General features: G+C 41.7%; 1 protein-coding gene across 5 annotated transcripts in view; it reads left to right on the top strand.

The window, feature by feature from the left end:
- Positions 1 to 19,959, top strand: part of RPS6KA2 (ribosomal protein S6 kinase A2) — a 286,123-nt gene that overhangs the window by 263,277 nt on the left and 2,887 nt on the right. For 3 of the 5 annotated variants that reach the window (XM_026846441.1, XM_026846440.1, XM_026846442.1), the window contains exons 18-21: positions 2,116 to 2,192; positions 4,599 to 4,716; positions 5,879 to 6,016; positions 6,397 to 8,248. In XM_026846441.1, the coding sequence (XP_026702242.1) occupies positions 2,116 to 2,192; positions 4,599 to 4,716; positions 5,879 to 6,016; positions 6,397 to 6,522 (459 nt within the window). In that variant the 3' untranslated portion in view covers positions 6,523 to 8,248. Of the gene's footprint in view, positions 1 to 2,115; positions 2,193 to 4,598; positions 4,717 to 5,878; positions 6,017 to 6,396; positions 8,249 to 13,510; positions 13,809 to 19,959 lie in introns of those variants that run through there. The other 2 variants (XR_003398160.1, XR_003398161.1) reach the window with 2 other exon arrangements.

Genomic DNA, 19,959 nt, shown 5'->3' with positions numbered 1-19,959 from the left:
ATCTGAGCCATTATCAGAATTGGATGGACCCAGAGGAAGTTTGTTCCTTGCCACCACAACACCCTGCCATCTGTGGCACTAAGAGCCAGTTCCTGCCTGTTTTTCAGATCCCAGAAAATTCTTGAGGTGACCTAAACCCCTTCATGGGTAGTAAATTCGTCAGCATCCTTTGGAGCAGGAGACCACTGCATCTTTTGCAAAGCTCTTTCCCTGACTGACTTATTTCTAACACACGTGCCTGTTACTCTTTGATAATATCTGCCCCCTAGATCAAACATTAATCTTTTTGGCCAAGGTTTCCCACACTCCTGCCAGCTCGGTGTTCTTACTTTAACCACAGTTGCACAGACCTGCTGGATACATTTTCAAATAGCAGTGACACTAACTGGTAACTCTTGCTAGATCCTGTTGTTATCCATGGGGTGAAGTTGCTGTCAATAAAAAGTAATTTCCAGCAAAGCTTTCCCTAGACACTGGCACAGAGTGAATGTCCCTGTTTTCTAGCAGTGTTCTTGCAAACTAAATGATAGAACACAGCGACACCTGCCCATCACAGTGGTTGTGTAACCACTTGCTTGATACTCTGCTCCACTAAATACCATCACTCCCCCATTTTTCTGACATTTGCCTTGGACTTGACTGTCCTTGGTTATTGGAGGAAGACAGTGATGGCATTGAAAGAAGCAAGGATGATGGCCACAGCTAAAGATAAATTTTGGGTATTCAGTCTCTCAGGTGAAGCAAGAAGCAACTGAGTTTGTCAAATAGCAAAAAGGTTTTTCCCATAAAAATTATCATTTATAGAGGGGAAATGAATGCAGAAACTGAAGAAATGAAAACAAACAATACAGTCACAGAGTGTATATATGATGTGCAGGAGAGAGAGGCAGAAGTAGGATTTTACCAGCTTTGTCAACAGGAGTAAATGTAGCTTTTTTTTCCAGGTAGCAAATGTTCGCTCAGCAGCATACCTGACAGATGGTTGCTTTAACACTCATCGTTTGTAAAATCTGTTGAGGCAAGATTTTCTGAAACTTTTTTTTCCTAGCAGTCCTTTCTGTGATAGACTTCAGATAGCTGAAATCACTCCTTAGTATTAAGGCTGCATGCCAGAGAAAGACTTGCTGAATTTGTACATTCCTTTTTCATGTGCTTTGCAAAAAAGTAATGTATCTACTGATCCATCAGCAGGGGAAAAAACTCTCCTTATATGTCAGAACTGAATAAACAGAAGGGTAGCTTGCTTTTACAAGTGAGTGGAAGATCTGGAGGTGGTCCCTGAGCTTTTCTGAGCCAAACAGAAATTAAGTTCTTCCCCTAATCTCAGCAGTGCTGCCTCAGTTAGTGACTTCACTTTCACTGGGACCTGCACTGACTCAAATAGACATTTCTTCTAGTATGCACTAGAATAAATGAAATCTAGATTTTACCCTTACTTCTATAACTTGCTATTCTGTACCAATATTGAACCTACTGGTCAGATCTCTGCTGAGTACCATGGGTCTTGTTTTCCCCATAGGAAAAAGGGATCAAGTTTTAGCCTGCTATCTGTTAAGTCCAGTCTAAATGTGGTCACTTCTCTTAATACAGAAGTAAGTAAGTAAGCTTTTTAGTTTTCTCTGCAGTTGTCATCCATCTTTACTAGTCTGACATTAGATATGTGTTAGTGTGCATCCATTTGTTGTATCAAATCCAAAGTGAGCTCAGACATGTCTATCATGCTCAGCCCTATGCTGGTTCCATTCAGTGTCCTTGGTAACCTTTATGTTAGGAGGATATGTTTCAAAGTATTAACAAGCTTTTTTTAAGAAACATTTTAAAACACTGAAATGTTGTCTGGTTTGCTGTGTTAGATGGTCAGAGAGGCTCCCAGAGCCTCCAACAAACTGCACTCATCTCTGTCACTGTGGAGGTGACAGATGTGCTGGACTTGAACATCAACCAGCTCATTCCAGCCTGGGCTTCACCTTGCTCCACACCACTACTGAACATTTTGATCCTGAGGCAGCCACCTGTTCAAGCCAGATATACAGTTAAGCCCTGGAAATGTCAACAGATACGACCACTAACCGATGCTTTTTAACCTATTTTCATCTTTCTCTTTCCTTCACATAGGTCCTTAAACGCCAAGGTTACGATGCAGCCTGTGACATCTGGAGCCTGGGGATCCTACTGTATACCATGTTGGCAGGGTGAGTGAAGAGGTTTTTCTGGAGCCACAGTCTCCAGTGGGCTCAGCATTTCAGCACTGATTAAGCCAAAAAGGAGTCACAGATAGAGACAGCAAATTGCCTGACCTCCTTTGAGAAATGTGCTCAGTTGTACGAGGCAAGAAAATAGATGGCCAAGACCTAGAATTAAAATTAGTTTTTCCAGAACACATAAATATCTTCGATACTTCACAAGTTGTTTAGGTGTTTATCAGCCTGTGTCTGTAAACTGCTCTGAGACCTAGACTCCTAAAAGGCTTACTCACCGCGTAAGCAGTGCGAAAGTTTTACACGAGGAGAGGAGCAGAGGAGTACGAACAGCCATATCATGTTCACCTTATCCATAACAGGGTGTTCATTCATTTCCATTAATACATGTATTCTCTTCAGCTTCATTCTTCATCTACTGTTCTTATCGAGGTTCCTGAGGACCTTTAAAGGCTAAAAAAACCCACCAAACATAGTTTTCAGGTGCTATTAGAAAATTATGCTGCAGAAAGGACAGAAAGTAAATTAACAGACCATCAAGAACAGCAACAGGAAGCAGGAACTTTTGGGGGGTATTTGGCAAAAATACCCCTACTAATGTGTTGGCTAAAGTTAAGTATTGACACAAGAAGACTCAGAGAAAGAGACAGATTGAAACAAGCAGTGAAGGACAGGAATAAGATATGATGGGATGAATGGGAAACGCAGTGTACAAACCTAATCTGGAATTACCAGGCCCTTGAATTTAATTTCTCAGAGTATGGTATGTGCACATTTGTGCAGCTTGAAAGTCTTCCATAACCTCTCACAGCTCTTTAATCTGCTTCATGATCGTTCAGCTGTGGCGAGAAGCTTGGATTCATTCCTAGATTTATACAAAAAACAAAGCGTTTGACCCTACCTTTCTGTTATTTGTGTGTCTTGCCTCACAGATTATAGAAAAGGAGTTTCTATCCCATCTGTTTTGTTCCTGAGTACAAATGTGTTCACCATTAGCTGAAATATATTGTGACTTTTTGGAGCAGTCTCCCAGTCTGATGGGATCTCCAAAAACCTATTTCTGTTTCTCTAATGCCATAGATTTTAAGTGATACAAAACCAGAATCGGTAAAACAAAACCAACACATTACCCACAGTCATGTTTGTCTAGCTGATTATATTTGAAATGCTTCTTTCTTAAATGTCAAAAAATCCAAATATATTTGAATCTGAAATCCACTTAGCAGATATGAAATTTGACAAGTGCTGTTAACTTGTATCTCACTTTTTTCTGCACTTACAAGAGAAAATAACAGTAATGCAAACAGTTGAGAAGTGCTGACTTTTTAGGTGCCACCACTGCATTTAGGGATGGTCTTCTTCTTCTTCATCAGAGGAGAGTTAGTAGGAACTGACTATTGTTTGCATCTAGGATTTTATTCTCCTCTGATCATTACTGTGAGCAGAGAGGGCTCAGACACCCAGAACGAGAGCACAAGCCTGTAAACCTGTTAAGGCAGGCAGTGACAGACCTCGGAGTTTTAGCCAGTCCTTAACTCTTAGTGCATCACTCCTGATGGTTATAGATTGGAATAATATTACGTATCTCTTTGGGCTGAACACCTGTGAAGTCTGAAATGTTTTCAAAATTAGAAAATCAGCATGAGGAATCGAATTTGCTACTAGAAACCATGTGGGAGAGGAAACTGTGGCCAAACCAACTGTTTAACAATCTAAAAATCACTCTGGTGAGTTTTCAGAAGAAAAGGGAGAGGTGGAAGGAAAGTATACAAATCCCAAATGCCCTCTTCTTCTAAACCTACACAGCTGTTCAAGATTGAAAAGTAAAATTTGGCCTGGTAGATTTTAGTCAGCTGGAAAAATTTTATTGTTTGTCACTTTATGAAGACAAAAAGTGTCCCTCCACGTGACACTAATTTTGTAAAGCTGGATGCAGATCATTTGTTTTGCCCAACAGACTTGTATATCATAATTAATAAAGCATTGCAAAATAGATTATAAAGGATTCTTTTTTTCTTTCCCTTTTTTCTGTTTCAGATCCTAATTTTTCTCCTTATTTTTATCATTTCTTGGCATTATCAATTATTGTTATTGGCCCTAAAGCAGAGTTAAACCAATTAAAGAGGTAAAAACCTGTCTATATTTTTAAAAGAATATTTCATTCCTAAAAAATTAGAACAGAACAAAAATTTTAAAAAACAATTAAGGAATCAGTCTTTTCCTCTGCAGAACAACTTAATATGAGGAATCACTGGACTGTATAGTTTGAGTGAAAATGAAGCAGCAATGTCTATGGTCCATTCTGAAACCAAATTCCTGTCATAATTAGGAGCAGTGAGCATTAGATCCTAGAAATCCTGTACTTGCAAATTACACTGTATTTTTTCCTTTTTTACATAGGTTCACTCCTTTTGCAAATGGACCAGATGACACCCCAGAGGAGATTCTGGCCAGGATTGGCAGTGGCAAATATGCACTTACAGGAGGAAACTGGGATTCAGTATCTGACACTGCAAAGGTCAGTGAACATTTTCTCAGATTTTTTTTCTTGTTCTCTGAAATGAACTTGCAGTCTGCAGTTGTAACAAATTAAAGTGAAAGACAGTCAGAAGCGTTATTTTTCCATGCCTCATGAAATAAAAACGTTAATTTCTTTATGTTTCGACCACTCTGTATGAAACAGTGTTTCAGGAATTTTGTTAGTTTATTTCATTAAACTAAAGCATAATATAGCACCATCAGTTGTGAATGCTCTTGAGATTCAAACAGCACAGAACTCTTCTTTGGTGCAACTGAACTTTTAAAAGTGTGGGGTGGTCAGTGCCACAAATGTATGGCCTATGTGTGAATCACCTTTTTTGCTCCTCAGAGTTAACCGGGAGCAGGCAGTTTACAAACCAGCATTTTAAACTCCTGTATAGTTCACAGTTTAGGCTGCCCATCTATTACAAAGCATGGAAATCCCAGGATATAAAATTCATCTGGTGCTGAGTCTTTTGAGCATGAATGTGTGCACTAGGCTATGAGACAGTTAGATGGGCAGGAAAGCTGGCAAGCTTCCAGTTGCCTGGCATTAATCAGAAACTTTGACAGGATTTAGAGATTCCTCCAAGAGATTTCAGTTTTAGCAACTGGCAGTATCCAGTGGAAGAACATTGACATATGCCACCACAAAACTGCAAGCAATCCTAGTAACATATTAATCTTGCTACCAACACCTGTGAGCCTCACAGTGTATTTTTTATCAGATGTCCAGTTTTGAAATGAAAACATTCATACGTGGTAGAACTGATCTCATTGAATTTTAGCCTCTTGAATGTTAAATTTCTATTCTAAGGTTCTTTTGCAAGCATGCTTTGGAGTCAGTGAGGAGGTGCCTCCAGATAGAGTCCCCTGTAGGTGGAATTTATCACTCCTACCAGATCACCTGTAATTAACAGTAAACTGAATACCCTCCACATTATCTTTTGACTGGATTATCAACGGAGAGTTGAATATTACACTTGAAAATTTTGAAGATCAGACTTTACACTTAACAAATATAAAGCATATCTAAAGTGCACCCTTCTCTCCACTGGACATGCTGGTGATGACACTGCCACCGGGAAGATCTTAGTAAAAGCTGCACTGCTATTAATTACTTTTTCTCCCTTCTACTATTTTCTTCCTTTTAAACCCAGGACATTGTATCTAAGATGCTTCATGTAGACCCTCATCAGCGCCTTACAGCAGTCCAAGTCCTAAGACATCCATGGATAGTGAACAGGGAGTATCTATCTCAAAACCAACTCAGCAGACAGGATGTTCACCTGGTGAAGGTACATTCCACACCGCTGCCTCTTTTTTCCTTGCAGAATGAGCTGTCATTTGTACAAATATTCTGGAAAGCGATAGAGGAATTGGGAAGATTATTTCCCACAGGCCAAATTTAATATACTACAGTAACAGTAAAGATTGTCCTGTCACCTGCTCGATATTTTTAACTTCAAGCTGCCTTGTAATGGCCTGGTGGCATTGTGTGCACATCCTGCTACCCACCGCTTTGAATCAGACACCCCAGATGTCTGCCAGCCTAAATGTTATCATTTCATGGAAATCATCCATGCATTTCCATTTTTTCAGGGGACTGAATAGGGGAAGGGAGGGGAAAAGCATCAAAGGACAGAATTTCATCATTTTCTCTTTCTCTGTTTTACAGGGTGCAATGGCAGCCACATACTTTGCTTTAAACCGAGCACCTCAGGCACCAAAGCTGGAGCCTGTATTGTCCTCCAGTCTGGCTCAGCGGCGGGGCATGAAAAGACTTACCTCTACCAGGTTGTAGCAGTACCCCCAAAAGGCCTCTTTGAAAACCCACTGTTTATTATTTGAGAAATTCATCTTTACTTGGCTAGCAGAACTTTTTTGGACAACCTGCACATGAAATTGCCAGAACTAGCAGAAGCCCAGCATAAGGCAAAGTTCTCCTTTGCTCTGTCATTTCTTTTACATTCCAGCCAGGGTCCCAAGTTTAACAACTTCACAAAGATGTGCCAATTTTGCCAGTAGCAATGTTTCCTTACTGAGATAAAGCTAAATAAAGTAGGTGTGCTCCATCTTTCCCACCCTAGGAAATACTGGTTTTGAGTCCTTAAGATGTTCCATGGGAACACTGTTTTCACTTTGTTTCTCAAGAAAAGCACTTTTTGCTATGAAGAACGTAGTTGGGTTTGAATGTTTTCAGCTGTTCCAGCATGTGTCATGATGAAGTGACTTGGCTATTCACCAGTAGTCACCTACTGATCTCCACTCACCCCAGGAAGAGTGAAGGCTGCAGTCACACATGAATAACACCTTACTTGAAACAAGTGCTATACAACATGAAGGAGAGCAAGCTGTTGATGGTGGAAATACCTTCTGATTTCAAGAAATCTTTTGCACTTTGCCCCTGCCCTCTCTGGAATGAAGACAGCACTGCTTGAGGAACACCTGCCACCAGCCCTGACTTACTCAGAGGTCTCTGAGAGCAGAAAACTTCTGAGAAACTCAGTCCTCTGAGGAAATTACTTGGTCTTATGAGACTATGGGAAAGCATTAACGTAAACCAGTGTGAGTAGGACCCTGTGGATCAGGGGAGAAAAAGGTGTCCGGTCTTGACCAGCAAGCAGGAGGTCTGGGAGGACTAGGTGAGGGCGCTGGGGAACCCAGCAGAGGGAGGGAAAGGCTCAGGCAACTTTGAGCACAGTAAGCAAAAAGACCCATGGCAGCATGGTGGGGAGTACTGCAAAGGGAACTAACCACATGTGCTTGGGGGACAAACTGGGACTCCCTTTAAAATTGAGGGACAGTCCTTCTTCAGTGGCTGGTACAGAAGCGGCTGGGTGAGCAGCTGGGCTGCCGAGGGGCTGGGTGGGTTGGTGCAGCCATCGTTCTACACCGCCACCGAGTCTGCTCTGAGACTGGCTCTGGCAGGCCAGAGTGCCACCCTGGAGCAAGCAAGGCCATTACTAGTCATTGCTCCCTGCCCTTTCCTGGCTGCTCACCCACATCTGCCTCCATCACCCAACATTTTATGTCCCTTCCTGGCTATTCTGCACTAGCAGAGCTAAACTCCCTGTGCTGTGTGTGTGCAGAGAGCACCCACTTCTGAAGAGTCCAGCTAACTCTGTTACTAGCTTTAATAATAATAAATTATGAGGAAAAATGGGAGGATGCTCTGCTTTTATATTTATATAAATATGTACATGTGTATTTATATACATATAAAACAAAAGTTCTGTACCCTAATACCTGGATTTTCCAGGTTCAGGGAAAGAAAACTTTGTTGAAATGGTCTCAGCAAAATTGACCTTTTTTCTCATTCCCTGATTTCGTAGAAAGTGAGCAAGGTTTGTGGTGCCAGATGTGAACTATTTTTTAATTCTTTTTCTTACCTGTCTTGGTTTATGGTGGTCACAAGCTGATCAGGATTCTTCTTTGTACTGCTTTTGTTAATTTTTATTTTTCAAGTAAATTTTGTCACTTCAGATGCTTTGTGGGAAAAGCTAATATGCTATGTTGGCTTTTTTTTTTTTTTTTTTTTTTTTTTTTTTTTTTTTTTTTTTTTTTTTTGGTGATGGGAAAAAGAGAAAAATGTGAACATGGAGCTTCATGCTAGAGATGGTAATGTTTCCTTGCTGAGTAGTGTGTGCATCTCAGTGCTGGACCGGAGTTACCAGATCATTGCCTCAGACTGTCCGAGGGAACAAGGAGTTGCATTTGCTATAGCAATATGCTTCCTAAAACTAGCTCTGTTCCAATGTTGACTGAAATTTGTTTCTTTGCATTAGTCTATTTTTCAATTTAAATTTATTCTTAATAATTTAAACCAATATTTAATGTTCAGATTTATGTGCTGTGCACAGAGGACTGCTGCAAAGCAGCTCTCCTTGAAGCCCTTCTCTTTCCAGAATAAACAATGCTGTGAAACTTCACACAGTGGCTGAATTGGCTTGGACTGATGTGTGCAAACATGCACAGGTATGTGTCTGTGGTTATATACACAGCAGCCCTCATTCTCTCCTCTGGCCAGGCTGTGCTCAGTATCGGCTTCTGGCTGCCTTTACACTTTTCTTCTTGTTAGAAGTTCTCTTATTTATTTCTGTTAGCAACACACTGTGAGGCAAGTCCACAGACAGGGGATATCCTGGCTGATGCAGAAATGCTCTGGCCCGGCCTTGTTTCCCTGGAAGTGACTTCTATCCTAGAAGAAGGCAAGGTGAGCTCAAGGATATTAACGGCAACCTGGAAGGAGAGCTGGATTTTCTGGGGTCCCAGATGATTTGTGCTGTTTCAACACAATATATTTTTAATGGTCAGTGTAATTGTATTGTATATGGGCAGGAAGAGTGTTGTAAATATTATGTACAGTTTTTGTCTCCCCCTGAGATTTCCTGGTCATCTTTCATTGCTTCAGTCTGCTTTCTTTTCACAGCCATGGAACCAGTCTAAATCCCTCTTGATATACTGAGTCTTAATTCTTTGAGCGTTTTTTTCATCTGAATATTATTGTAGGCCAAGCTCACAGGATGTTCCTCTTTCCAACGTTGGATGGTTTGACTCTCTTCCTGATTTAGCTCTATCTAACCCACCAGCTATCACTCTATTTACCATACAAGGTTTAGACCACATAGAGACATCAACATGTATCATATGTTGATGCTCATTGATTACTTCATAAGCCTATAATTACATATAATGGAGTTTGCTTATTAAGATTTTATTGCCAGTGCATCCAGACATATGCACACGTGTGCGTGTATGTGAATACATACACAAAAAAAGTTCTGTCTCATCCTGTCCAAATGAGGATAGAATTGTAGTCAGTGCTTAAGGTGATACTCCAAAGAGTTTTGTCTGCAATGTTCTTGAAAATCTGTCATTGGAAATGGTAGTGGTTACTCTGGGTGTGTACAGGTGGCTGTTCCCACCCATGGTAGAAGCTGTCCTGTCCAGCCTCCCCTCTGTCCCAGCTGTGCATGCCTGCGCACCCCCAAGGCAGATCAGCACCCCTTCCCCAGGCTTGCTATGGAAGGTGCTCTTCTGAGGGTTTTCTGACCTCTTTCAGTCAAGATGAACCCAGTTAAACCATTTCCACTGTCTTGCTGATTCAGCTCACTTGGACTGAAATGCAAGAGCATCCCTCAGTACAGGTGGTCACTCCTGTTAGAGGGGGAGAGATATGCCATTGGCACTCATTATTTCAGACTGATAGCACCCGGCACTTCCCCTGGCCCAGCTGGATCCAAGCAAAGATGCATGGCCATGGCCTAATTACTGCTACAGCTGCTTTTATACCAGTATCTTCTTTCCAGACTCCTTGCTACAGTATAGCTCAGCAATAAGCATTTATTCTTTCTATGAGAAAACTTAATTGAAAAAGGCTTAGCCTCTCACTCTCCCTCTCTCTTCCATCTTAAGGGACTTTTACTAAATGTTGTTTAACTCCTGAAAGCCTAAAAATCACTTTGAATTAGATCATACCATCTTGAAGGTTATTAGTCCACAAAGTGATCTAGTGCCTTAGGCCATTACAAATAGTATAGTTACATTTCTGAGCCATCAAGGTGTGCAAAGCAATGACTGTCCAAGGCATACTAAACTGTATCTGTCACAGACATACTCAGCTCTCTGGAGAGCCACTTCAAAAGCTGGCATTCAGCTCAATAGAGGGGAGTCTGTACAGCAGGGAGGAAGCATCTCCCCATACTTCACAGAGCTGGACACCACCTCTGCAGCTCCAGGACTTTTGAAGCCAAGTGGCACTGAATAAGAAGATCGTGGGAAGAGTTACCCCAGTTCTTATACAGCACCACAGCTTGTGTGTATGGCAATGGTGTGGGAGATGCTGCTCAGAAGGAGAGCTGACCCCTGCCCCCAGTTCCCCATGAATTTTTCCTTGTTTAAAATCTGTTTAATTTTTTTCTAAGCAAGTTTTAACAGCAGATAACATCTATAAAGCCTGACTTTTTCAGCAAACCACAGCTGACTCTTACAGACACTTTGTAATCTGTCTCTACGTCTGGAAAAAAAGAGTTCATCTGACAATAGATTCTTTTTCGCTTCTCCAGAAAACATCTTCAGCAGCTGCCTGGGACAGCCCTCAGTACTGCAGATAACCCAGGTACAGAGAGCTGGGAGAAGCATGTCTTGTGTGATGTGACATCATGAAATGATGTTGCATGTCACACTCTTACAAAGTACAGATTGTGTGTATTGGAACTCTTCAGCCAAACTTCTGGTTGAATAGGTTTTGGACTGAGTTTGAAAGGGATGATAAATCTGTTGTCTTACAGGGTAGATCAGACTCTATTAGCAATCAGTATGCAGATCTTTAAGGGACAGGCTGGTTTTGCGTGTCTAGTGCAGTGCTCTCCTAACAGCTGCTGCCCAGCTCTGGTACATCCAAATACACCTGAACTTTGGTCAAGTATGGCAATTACTGTGTGACTATGATATGAATTATGCCAGGGCTTGGATTATCCCCTAAACCATGAGTACCGCAATGGTTTCTTTTGTCGCCAGGCTGCAGAGCTTACACCAGCATATCCAAGTGCTGATGCTAAAAGAGGCAGGCAGTCACGTTCTTTTGACCTCAGGTGCTTATATGTCCTTCACACCTCCCTTATCCAGGTCACCATGGGTCAAAGCAAATGTTTGTGCGTCAGAACGAGTGGCTGGGGACAGAGGAAGGCAACAGCATCTTTTTTGACAGCAGTGCTGTCAATACATTGGTGTGGCTGCTTCAGTGTCACCTCTGTCCCTCTGTTTCCGAGTTATGCTGAGCTGAGCCCAGGTGTGGCTCAGAGTCAAGACATTATGTTTGTACAGTAGCAGGTTACCACTGCCAAGCTGTGCACACAGAGGGGGAGGACAAGTCCAGGTTTCTGAAAATTCGCCACAAGTTCGTATAAACTCCCGGTAACCAGAAGGTGTAGAGTCACAGATGACATGCCATGGGGAAATAATGTTGATTTTGTGTATTTTTGCCACTGTTGACTTTATAAAGAGGATAGAAAAAATCCCAGAGTTTGTTTTTATATCATCCATTTTTACAGAGGAAATTCATGATTTTGTGGAGTGCTACAACTTTCTAGATCCTAGTAGGAGTAAGGCAGACAAACATGGAAAATAGAGCAGAGTACTGTAGCAGAAAACAAGATATCTTTAGCTTTCACTGGAAAACTATTTTCATTCAGGTGTTTTGAAGCTCTGTCTTAAGATGTGTGTAGCAAAATTGCCAAAGCAAGTATTTAGAAGCAAAGTTCTCTTGCTGAACGTCTATAGATGCCACATTTAAACAAGAGCCACATAAGCTCCAAGGTCACATATCTGAATCCTAAAAGACAGACAAGCAGCACAACTGGGCTAACCACTTCAGATATTCCTTACATTAAAATTAAAAGGCCTAAAATAATGTTAATAAGATGTTTTAATATAGTTCATAAAAAAAAGGAAAATGTGCAATCCCATTTTCTTCTCTTTTGAAGTATACTTCATAATCCCTTAGAAGTGTGTATTCTTACCTCTTAGCTGACCCTGCTCCTAAAACCCTGTATTGCCCCGAGGCATTGCAGCTAAACTGCTTCTGGTACCTCAGTTCCCGTGTGAACACAGTTCCATGCTCCCTCCTCCATGTCTGCCCACAGCAGACACAAGCAACAATTGCACATCCTCTCATATTCTGAAAGTTAGCAAAAATTTGAGCGTTTAAACTCAGAAGATAAAATGAAGTTAAAAGTAAAGTTCTGACTGTGCACAGAACTAAAATTCTATGTATTTAGGTGATGTAGAATCCTCTGCAGAACAAGAAAGTTAAAGAGCAAATAAAGTCACAGTACTTCTTAGAGCCAAATTTTAGCTAAAATATATTTATAAGTTTTGTGAGCCTAGACCTTGCATTTCCATGTGCAACTACGTGACAACACATGCATGTCAGCCAGCTAGCCAGGCATCTGATCATGCATGTCAGTACAGGCTTGCACCTGGAAATGTTTTGCAGCCCAAAGTTTAGAGTCTAAAATTAAGAATTTGGCCCTTTGCGTGAGCCTGTGTTAATGTAAACCGTGGTGTTCAGTGTTGAACTGTACAACCACTGCTTCTTGCTTTGGTATATGTAGTTACAGAGTCAAATTGTGCTCCGTTACGTCTCCTAAATGGATGTTATGGTCATGGTGTTCAGAGACGCTGTAGCCTGAAAGGCAAATGAAGAAAATGCCTGCCCTCTTTGATAAAGGCAGATTTTGAAAGGAGAGGCTGGAAATAAACATTCGAAGTGCAGAAAATGAAAACCAGTTGCTAAAAGATTGTTTCTGATTTGCTACACAGAGCCAAATCTTGCCTCCTTCGCTCTTGTTGTATTAGTTATTTAATCTGTATGCACCTTCAGTGAAAGGAGGGGGACAGCTCAGAGCAGGGTTCTCTTTCCTGTCGCAGTGGTGGAGTCTGATCATTAGGTGAAGACATGTGCAAGGGGTTTACTTAGGTAGTATTAAATGAATTTGACAAAATATGAACCGTGATCTAGCACTTTGTTTACAGGCTCCATATTCATGTTTACAAACGATGATTTCTGAGGCTCACGCTTTTTACGTTTCCTGTATGAAAAGGGCAGCCGGTGTACAGATATTTATTATGTTTACCAGCGTTTCTGAATAGATTTTTTTTATAGTACATGGTTTTATGAAGTGTAATATTTTTATAGCAGAATGATGATCTTTGGACTTTCTATATTGTTACCTACAACTGTTTTCAAATAAGCTCTTTGCTCCCTTTTTTCTGTGCACTGTATCCAGTGTTGCTGCTGCTACTGTTGCTGGCCTCAGCTGCTGCTGCCCCACCCTGACGTGGGCTGATGGTTTTGTGAAACTGCAAACTAACTTCAAAGAGTTGTGATTGTGCAGAAGGGCTGGTTTATGCTGGGTCCCTCCTGGCAGGTGGGATGGGGATCTGTACTCTACCAGGGCAAGAGTTTATGGTGGAAGGCCCCCGAGGAGAAGCCTCAGTGCTCACCTTTGTCTGTACTCTGCCATTTTGGCTTGGCATGCCCATCCTTTCCTTTCTTTATAAAGAAATAAAAAAGAAAAAAAAGGATCCTGCTTGTTTTTGCATAATTCCTTTCCAGTCCCCAAGCACTGTCCATGTTTGAATGCCATGTGTTGGTCACAGTAAAAAGCACACAGTTACCTTTTAAAATTTTACCTGGAGCTGTTACCTCTGTGCAGCCTGAATACTCAAACCTGCACTTTGGGAAACAACAAGTAAGCCTTTAACCCCTCGTTGGTCAGACAGCCAGAGAAATTTAGGATTTCACTGCCAGACAAATGAGCGCTTTCACAGAAGCTGCCTGGCATGGATTGCCCTTGCCCCTTAGAGATCTTCTGAGGTACAGTTCTAGAAACCACTGGTCACTGGCAGGCAGCCTGCATAGACTTTTCTGCTTGCTGAACTTACTAGTGACCACAAAAGCAAAATCAACCTCTCCTCCTTTGAGGGATTGGTTCTGCTTCCCTGGCATTACCACAACTGAGCCTGTGCACCATGACACTGGCGTTCACGTCTGTGGGTTTCCATCGTCCCCCAGCAGCATCGCAGAGGTGGCTAGTCCGGCTCAGGCTCCCTGCAGGAACATGTGGTACCAGATATGGAGAAACTTCATCTGATCCAGGTCTAAGAAGCATAACCAAACAAACTTGGACTCCAAATATGTTACTCATAGGATTTCTGCTCTGACCATAGGTATTCTCATGCCTCTGTTCTCCTGCCAGCTGTTCCTGTCCTCCTCCCACTTCTGTCCTTCCTTTCTTTTCTCTGTCCCTAAAAGAAACAACCCTTTCTGCTCCTTTAGTCCTCATGGTCCTTCAGCACTAGGACACGTGTATGTCCTTCCTCATCCTCTTCCTCTGCACTCCAGTGCCTACCACAAATTATTATTCCCCCTTCCCCTTACCAAGCTTCTGTCCCACAGGTCCTTCTTGTGGTTTTTATAGCCTCCTCTGGCAGGCAGGCCAATGACTCCTGTACACCTGTCTTTATAGGCCCAGTGGTTAAAAAAGGAGGCTTTTCTGGGGAACTGTAATCATATACAAGAACATCTAAATGGGAAAACTGAAGGGAAAAAACAAAAAAACCCTCAGGCTTTCTCTTTCCTTCCCTCTTCTAATTCCTTCTTTAACTTCACCATGATCAGGAATGAGCCAAGTTCAGCCACTGTTAAACACGCATAACGTTTCAGATGCCTTGGTAGAAAGCCCTGTGCAACACCAGGCCCTGGGCAGGCAGATGTGAGTCTTTCCCTCCAACCCCAGGAAACAAAAAAATGAGATGTCTAAGAGGAAGGCTTTCCAGAGTATGCTGATATGAGACATGGCACTTTTAGGGAATTTGCATCAGCAACCATCTTAAATCTCTGCACTTACTGATAAGTAGTGATGCTTTTTTTTTTTCCCTGAATGGAGAACTTAAAAAAAAAAAAAAACAAACAACAAAGTAGCAAACAACTCCCCTCCCCCTTGTAATTCTGCTCTTCAGTCAGCATTCATTTCCTTCTTATATCTTCCTCCTGCTTTATCCCATCCCAGTTCATCCTTGGCTGCTTCACCCCCTTTTTGTGTCCCACTTGTTTTGTACCACGAGAACTGTCCTGAGGCTCAGAAAGCCTTGTTATATGCCTGAATAGCATCTTGTTTAAGGGCAGCCTACCTGCTGGCTGAGCACCTCAGGCACTACAGCAAGGCAAATAATAGGCGGTAACAATAATGGCTAATGTCTGAAGATCACAAGGATCAGAGATTTTACTTTAAAAGCTTTGAAGAGCTGAGGACAAGGATTTTAGGCTATGCCCAGCTGTTCAGGTTAACCATAGATAACTCTGCAGTGCATTGGGTGCTAAAGATGCTGTACTCCCACCGTCTGGATGCAAGGAGGGGATCTCTGTCCATTCTTCTAGATGGACTGAAGAGCTATTTGTGGTGCTCTCACTGTTTTCTAAACAACAAAAGCTGACCTGAGCTCAATTCCATTCTTTGTTGAGGAAATTAGTTTATAAAAAGGCTGGTGACTCACCATCTGTGGTGAGGCTGCACATTGTTTTGGCTTGGCATGCTCCTGCCTAGTTGATTCTTCCCGTCCTTCAGGTTCTGCAGTCACTGGTAAAAATAACCACAGTCGCAAAGCCTCACGCTTTCCTTACTGTAGAAAGCAGGCCTCAATTTTAATGATAGTCTCCTTGCTAAAGCATGCTAATGAAGAGTCAGTGATTTCCAGTGCATTTACCCAGACCTTCCAATTGTCATATTATTGTCTAGGCTCTTCTCTCTATTGTAAACTCTGCTATAATCACTTATTTGCTTTACTTACCCATTCAAGATAGCTGCTTCTCCAACTGAATAGTAAGAGTGAAGCATGAAGGTGTGTTTGACCTTAGCATTTGGCTTGGACAAGTGGGTTGATTTCAGACGTGAATCTCCACTAACTGCTATTATCTACAGTGACCTCAACTGAGTTGGACACAGTGGGGAGGTCATCCCCTAATGTCAGTAACCATGTCCCCTCAAAGTCAGAACCAGTGTACTGAGAAATGAACATTATAGGATTTAAGCATATGAGACTTTTCCTAGAGGCCTAAATTTATTTCACCTGTTGGTACTAAAACAATTTAGCATTTAACAACATTAGTTGTTACAATGGAGCCTTAAACACAGAGAACAGAAACAACCTGCATTTCACTTCAGAGAAGTGATAAGAATGACCCCTCAGCTTTTAAACGCTGTTGGCAGTGTTGATCTTTTGCTATTTGGAGCTCCGATCTCACTTTAACCACTGATCTGCTGCCACCTGTTACACTCTGAGTGGAGCTGCACATCAACTACAGGGTTGCAGTCTTTCTGTTGGGACTGTGGACTAACACACACACAGGTAAAAATCTGTCCAGGAATGAACAACATTTTCCTCGATGTGTTCTTAGATGGGCAGGAATAAAGTGGAATGCACAGCTGAGATGTCTGTGTGCTTTTTGGCCCAGCCAAAAAAAGTTCACATTCAACTGAGCAAAGGTGAGGATTATTTATTCTGCAATTCAAATGCAAATTTGTTACTACACTCCTAAGCCCAAGAATGACAGCAGCCTTCTGTGAAACTCATGTCAAATATCCGACATGCACATTCACACAACTTGCACAATCGCCAGTTCCAGGAAGTCTCCAAGTGGCCCCATATTCTTCTACCATTGGATAGTCTGTGAGGAAAAATACAGCACTGGCATTTGAACCAGGTTGAGTTATATATTAGTACATCCACCGACACATGCAGAAATCATTGGTCTTATACTAACATGACCTTTAAACTTGGTATGTTTTTATACCGTTTATACCAATTCAATTCAAGAACACCTCCACCATGATGCAGTTAGCAGCTAAAAACTCAGTCTGAAACAGGCTGGGTGGCTCCCTCAGTCACAGAAGCTTTCTTCCAGATTATGCTTCATTTCAAGTAGGATGCCTAACTGGGGCAGATCCATTGCCATTGGCCATATCATATCTTTAAACACCAGTGCTTCTCAAAACTTTCAGTCAATATCATCAACAAGCACTTGACACTCTTAAAACTCAATCTATAAGAATTACGAGGAAAAACCCTACCAACTTAATTGGAAGCTTCATCCCTGGTTCCTAAAAAGAAGTGGAATAAGAGATTAGGCAGTATATGTTAAAGGTAAGAAAATGTCATGCAAAACCCCATCATTCAGGTCTCAAATGATATTTTTAAAACTCACGAACTAATATCACTGAATATATTTAAAGGGTTAGAGTTCAAATGTGGGGAAAAACACAAAATGCCTGCCACGGAGATGATTAAACACCCTCATCTGTTCACCTCAGCCTGGAGATGTCCGAGGTGACTTGATTATTGCCTACAAGAATCTTCACAGGGAGAAAAATCCCACATTCTGGAAGCACAGAGAGCCAGACTGGAGAAAAAATCAGGCAAATGTCTGGGTGCAAAATCCACACAGCTGCAGAATGGAAATAAGGTAGCAATAGTTTTAAAAGTGAGGCTGGTTATTCATTAGATGAAAACCATTAAAAGAAAAAAGGGGTTTGCCCTTCCTCTCAGTCGCTTTCAGTAGATATGCCTTAGCAGACAAAAGGTTAGTATGGGAGCAAGTGGATGACTTCAGTAGTCTGCAGTAATCTGGAAATAATTTTAAATGCTAAGATGGTCTCTTTTGGCCTCAAATGTGACATGCATTCGTATCCCCCTACCACAAGTAGTCAGCCCTGAGTGAAGAGATCAGGCTTCAGTAGGATTGATGGATGAACTCCAAAGATGAATTTGAAGATTGTTAGGCCACAAACCACCAGAATAATCAACTTTGTTTAAACTTTTGTCTTCATTGTGGTACATGTGGAGAATCTTTGCTGTCTTTGACAATATAGAATATCCCTCTGAAATTTTGTGATGTTTATGACTATCTATAATGTTAATTTAAAACACCGTTTCACATCATTGGTGCAATATGGTTAAAACCTGTAACAAGACTGGGTAAAAGGTGTTCCTCCCAAAAAGTAAAAAACTCACTGCCTTAAAATGAAAATGCTACAATAGCATTAGTAGTGCACTAATCCTGTGAACCACAGGGGGGCCTTAAACAAATAGTTCTTTCCAGTTCAAAGAGCTAAAGAAGGCTTTAATCTTGAATAAACTCTCCAATTAGAATTAAGCTGTTTAAAAGAGTGAAAATTAGACCACAAAACTTTGAATTCTTAAATTTCCAAGGCCTGGAGCTGAGTGATGACTTGTGAACTGACTGACTTAATGCAGCTTCTGCACATCCATAAGATATGATAGAGAGGCTGCAAGATCCGAATCGCAGTATCCTGGATATTAAAAAGAAGGAAGAAGCGAAGTAAATTATCAATAACAAATGAAAACGCTGTTCATAATAATGCATAGTGACAGTGAAATAAGACGTTTCTCTGGGGAAAACACTACCCCACTCCTGCACTCAGCGTCAAGATTATAAATCTCAGCAATTCCCACAAGAACTATTTTTGGTAAATCCTAAACACTAAAGATCACATGTAGTGAGAGTTAAAATATTGCTGGAGCAGCCTCCCTGAAGTGTGATGTGGCAGAGATTTGTGCAGAGCAGCCACTCAGTATGCTGTATAGCCACCACCATCAGGGTGTTCTGATGCAGTAACAGTCCCTCCTTTTAGCACAAAGAGCCTTAAATAATACTACACAGTTAGAAGCTTGAATCACGCTCCCAGGAGGTGGGATGTGTGGGTCTGACCAACACCAGCCTGAGGAAGGCGATGATGGGGTTCCCTGCTCTGATCTGCAGCACTCTTTGCAAGTACTGGGTTTTCATGTGATGCAGAGGTGATGCTTATGCTGCTTCTTCCTGAGCTTTCCACAGAAAAGAAGGAGGTGCTCTCTCTCAGTGGGTGGTAAAACATACTTCTGCACAGCCTTCCGGAGGGACACCCTGAACAGAAAGAAGCACCAAAGTCACAGGGTGGTATCATGATAAGGGCAGTCCTCTACTCCAGATTTCCTCTTGATTAGGTTCTGTTGAGCTTTCTGCTCAGTGTGGAAGGTTTGGCTTCTGCTCTGGCAGAGCTAACCCTCCCCTCCTTGCCCACAGAGTGAAACTGGGTGTGCAGGGCAGACACTGGGGTCTGCCTCAGGTGCCAAAGATCCATAGCTAAGTATTGTACAGCTTTTGGATGTAGGCTCTCGTATTTAAATTATAAGGCTCTCAATGTAAAAACCAAGATATCTCTTGTAAAAACCGAGATAGTCCTTGTGAACTGAAAGTGTAGCAGCACCACCTAATATCAATGTTTATTGGAAAGACCACTACCCATGCAAAAGATGGCTTCAGACATCTGTGGGATACAATATTTCAAATCTTTCTGATAAGAAAAGGACCCTTGCTCCAGAGTTTGGAGTTTGTCTACAGCCACCCATCTCACTTCTGCACATGCACATTTTTAAAAGCATAAACACTTGAATCAATGCTTTTTTTCCTGTTAGACCTTGTATAAACCTAAATGACTCCCTGTTGAGTCCTGACTGCCCTTGTAGAAGTCCACCAGGACCTATTGTTTATTTCACTTTGATCCCATTAGCTTTGGAAAGGACTTTGGCATGTTTACCTTCAAGTTACTCATCTTGTATGCTCACGGTTTGTTTATCCACTGTAGTCTACTGAAATTTACCCCCCCCCCCCCCCCCC

Source organism: Athene cunicularia (assembly GCF_003259725.1).
Source record: "Athene cunicularia isolate RWA chromosome 3 unlocalized genomic scaffold, athCun1 chr3_part1, whole genome shotgun sequence".
In the NCBI taxonomy this organism is placed as follows: Eukaryota; Metazoa; Chordata; class Aves; order Strigiformes; family Strigidae; genus Athene; species Athene cunicularia.
Note: the sequence above shows the minus strand (reverse complement) of the source record. Positions and strands in the feature narration are given on the sequence as shown.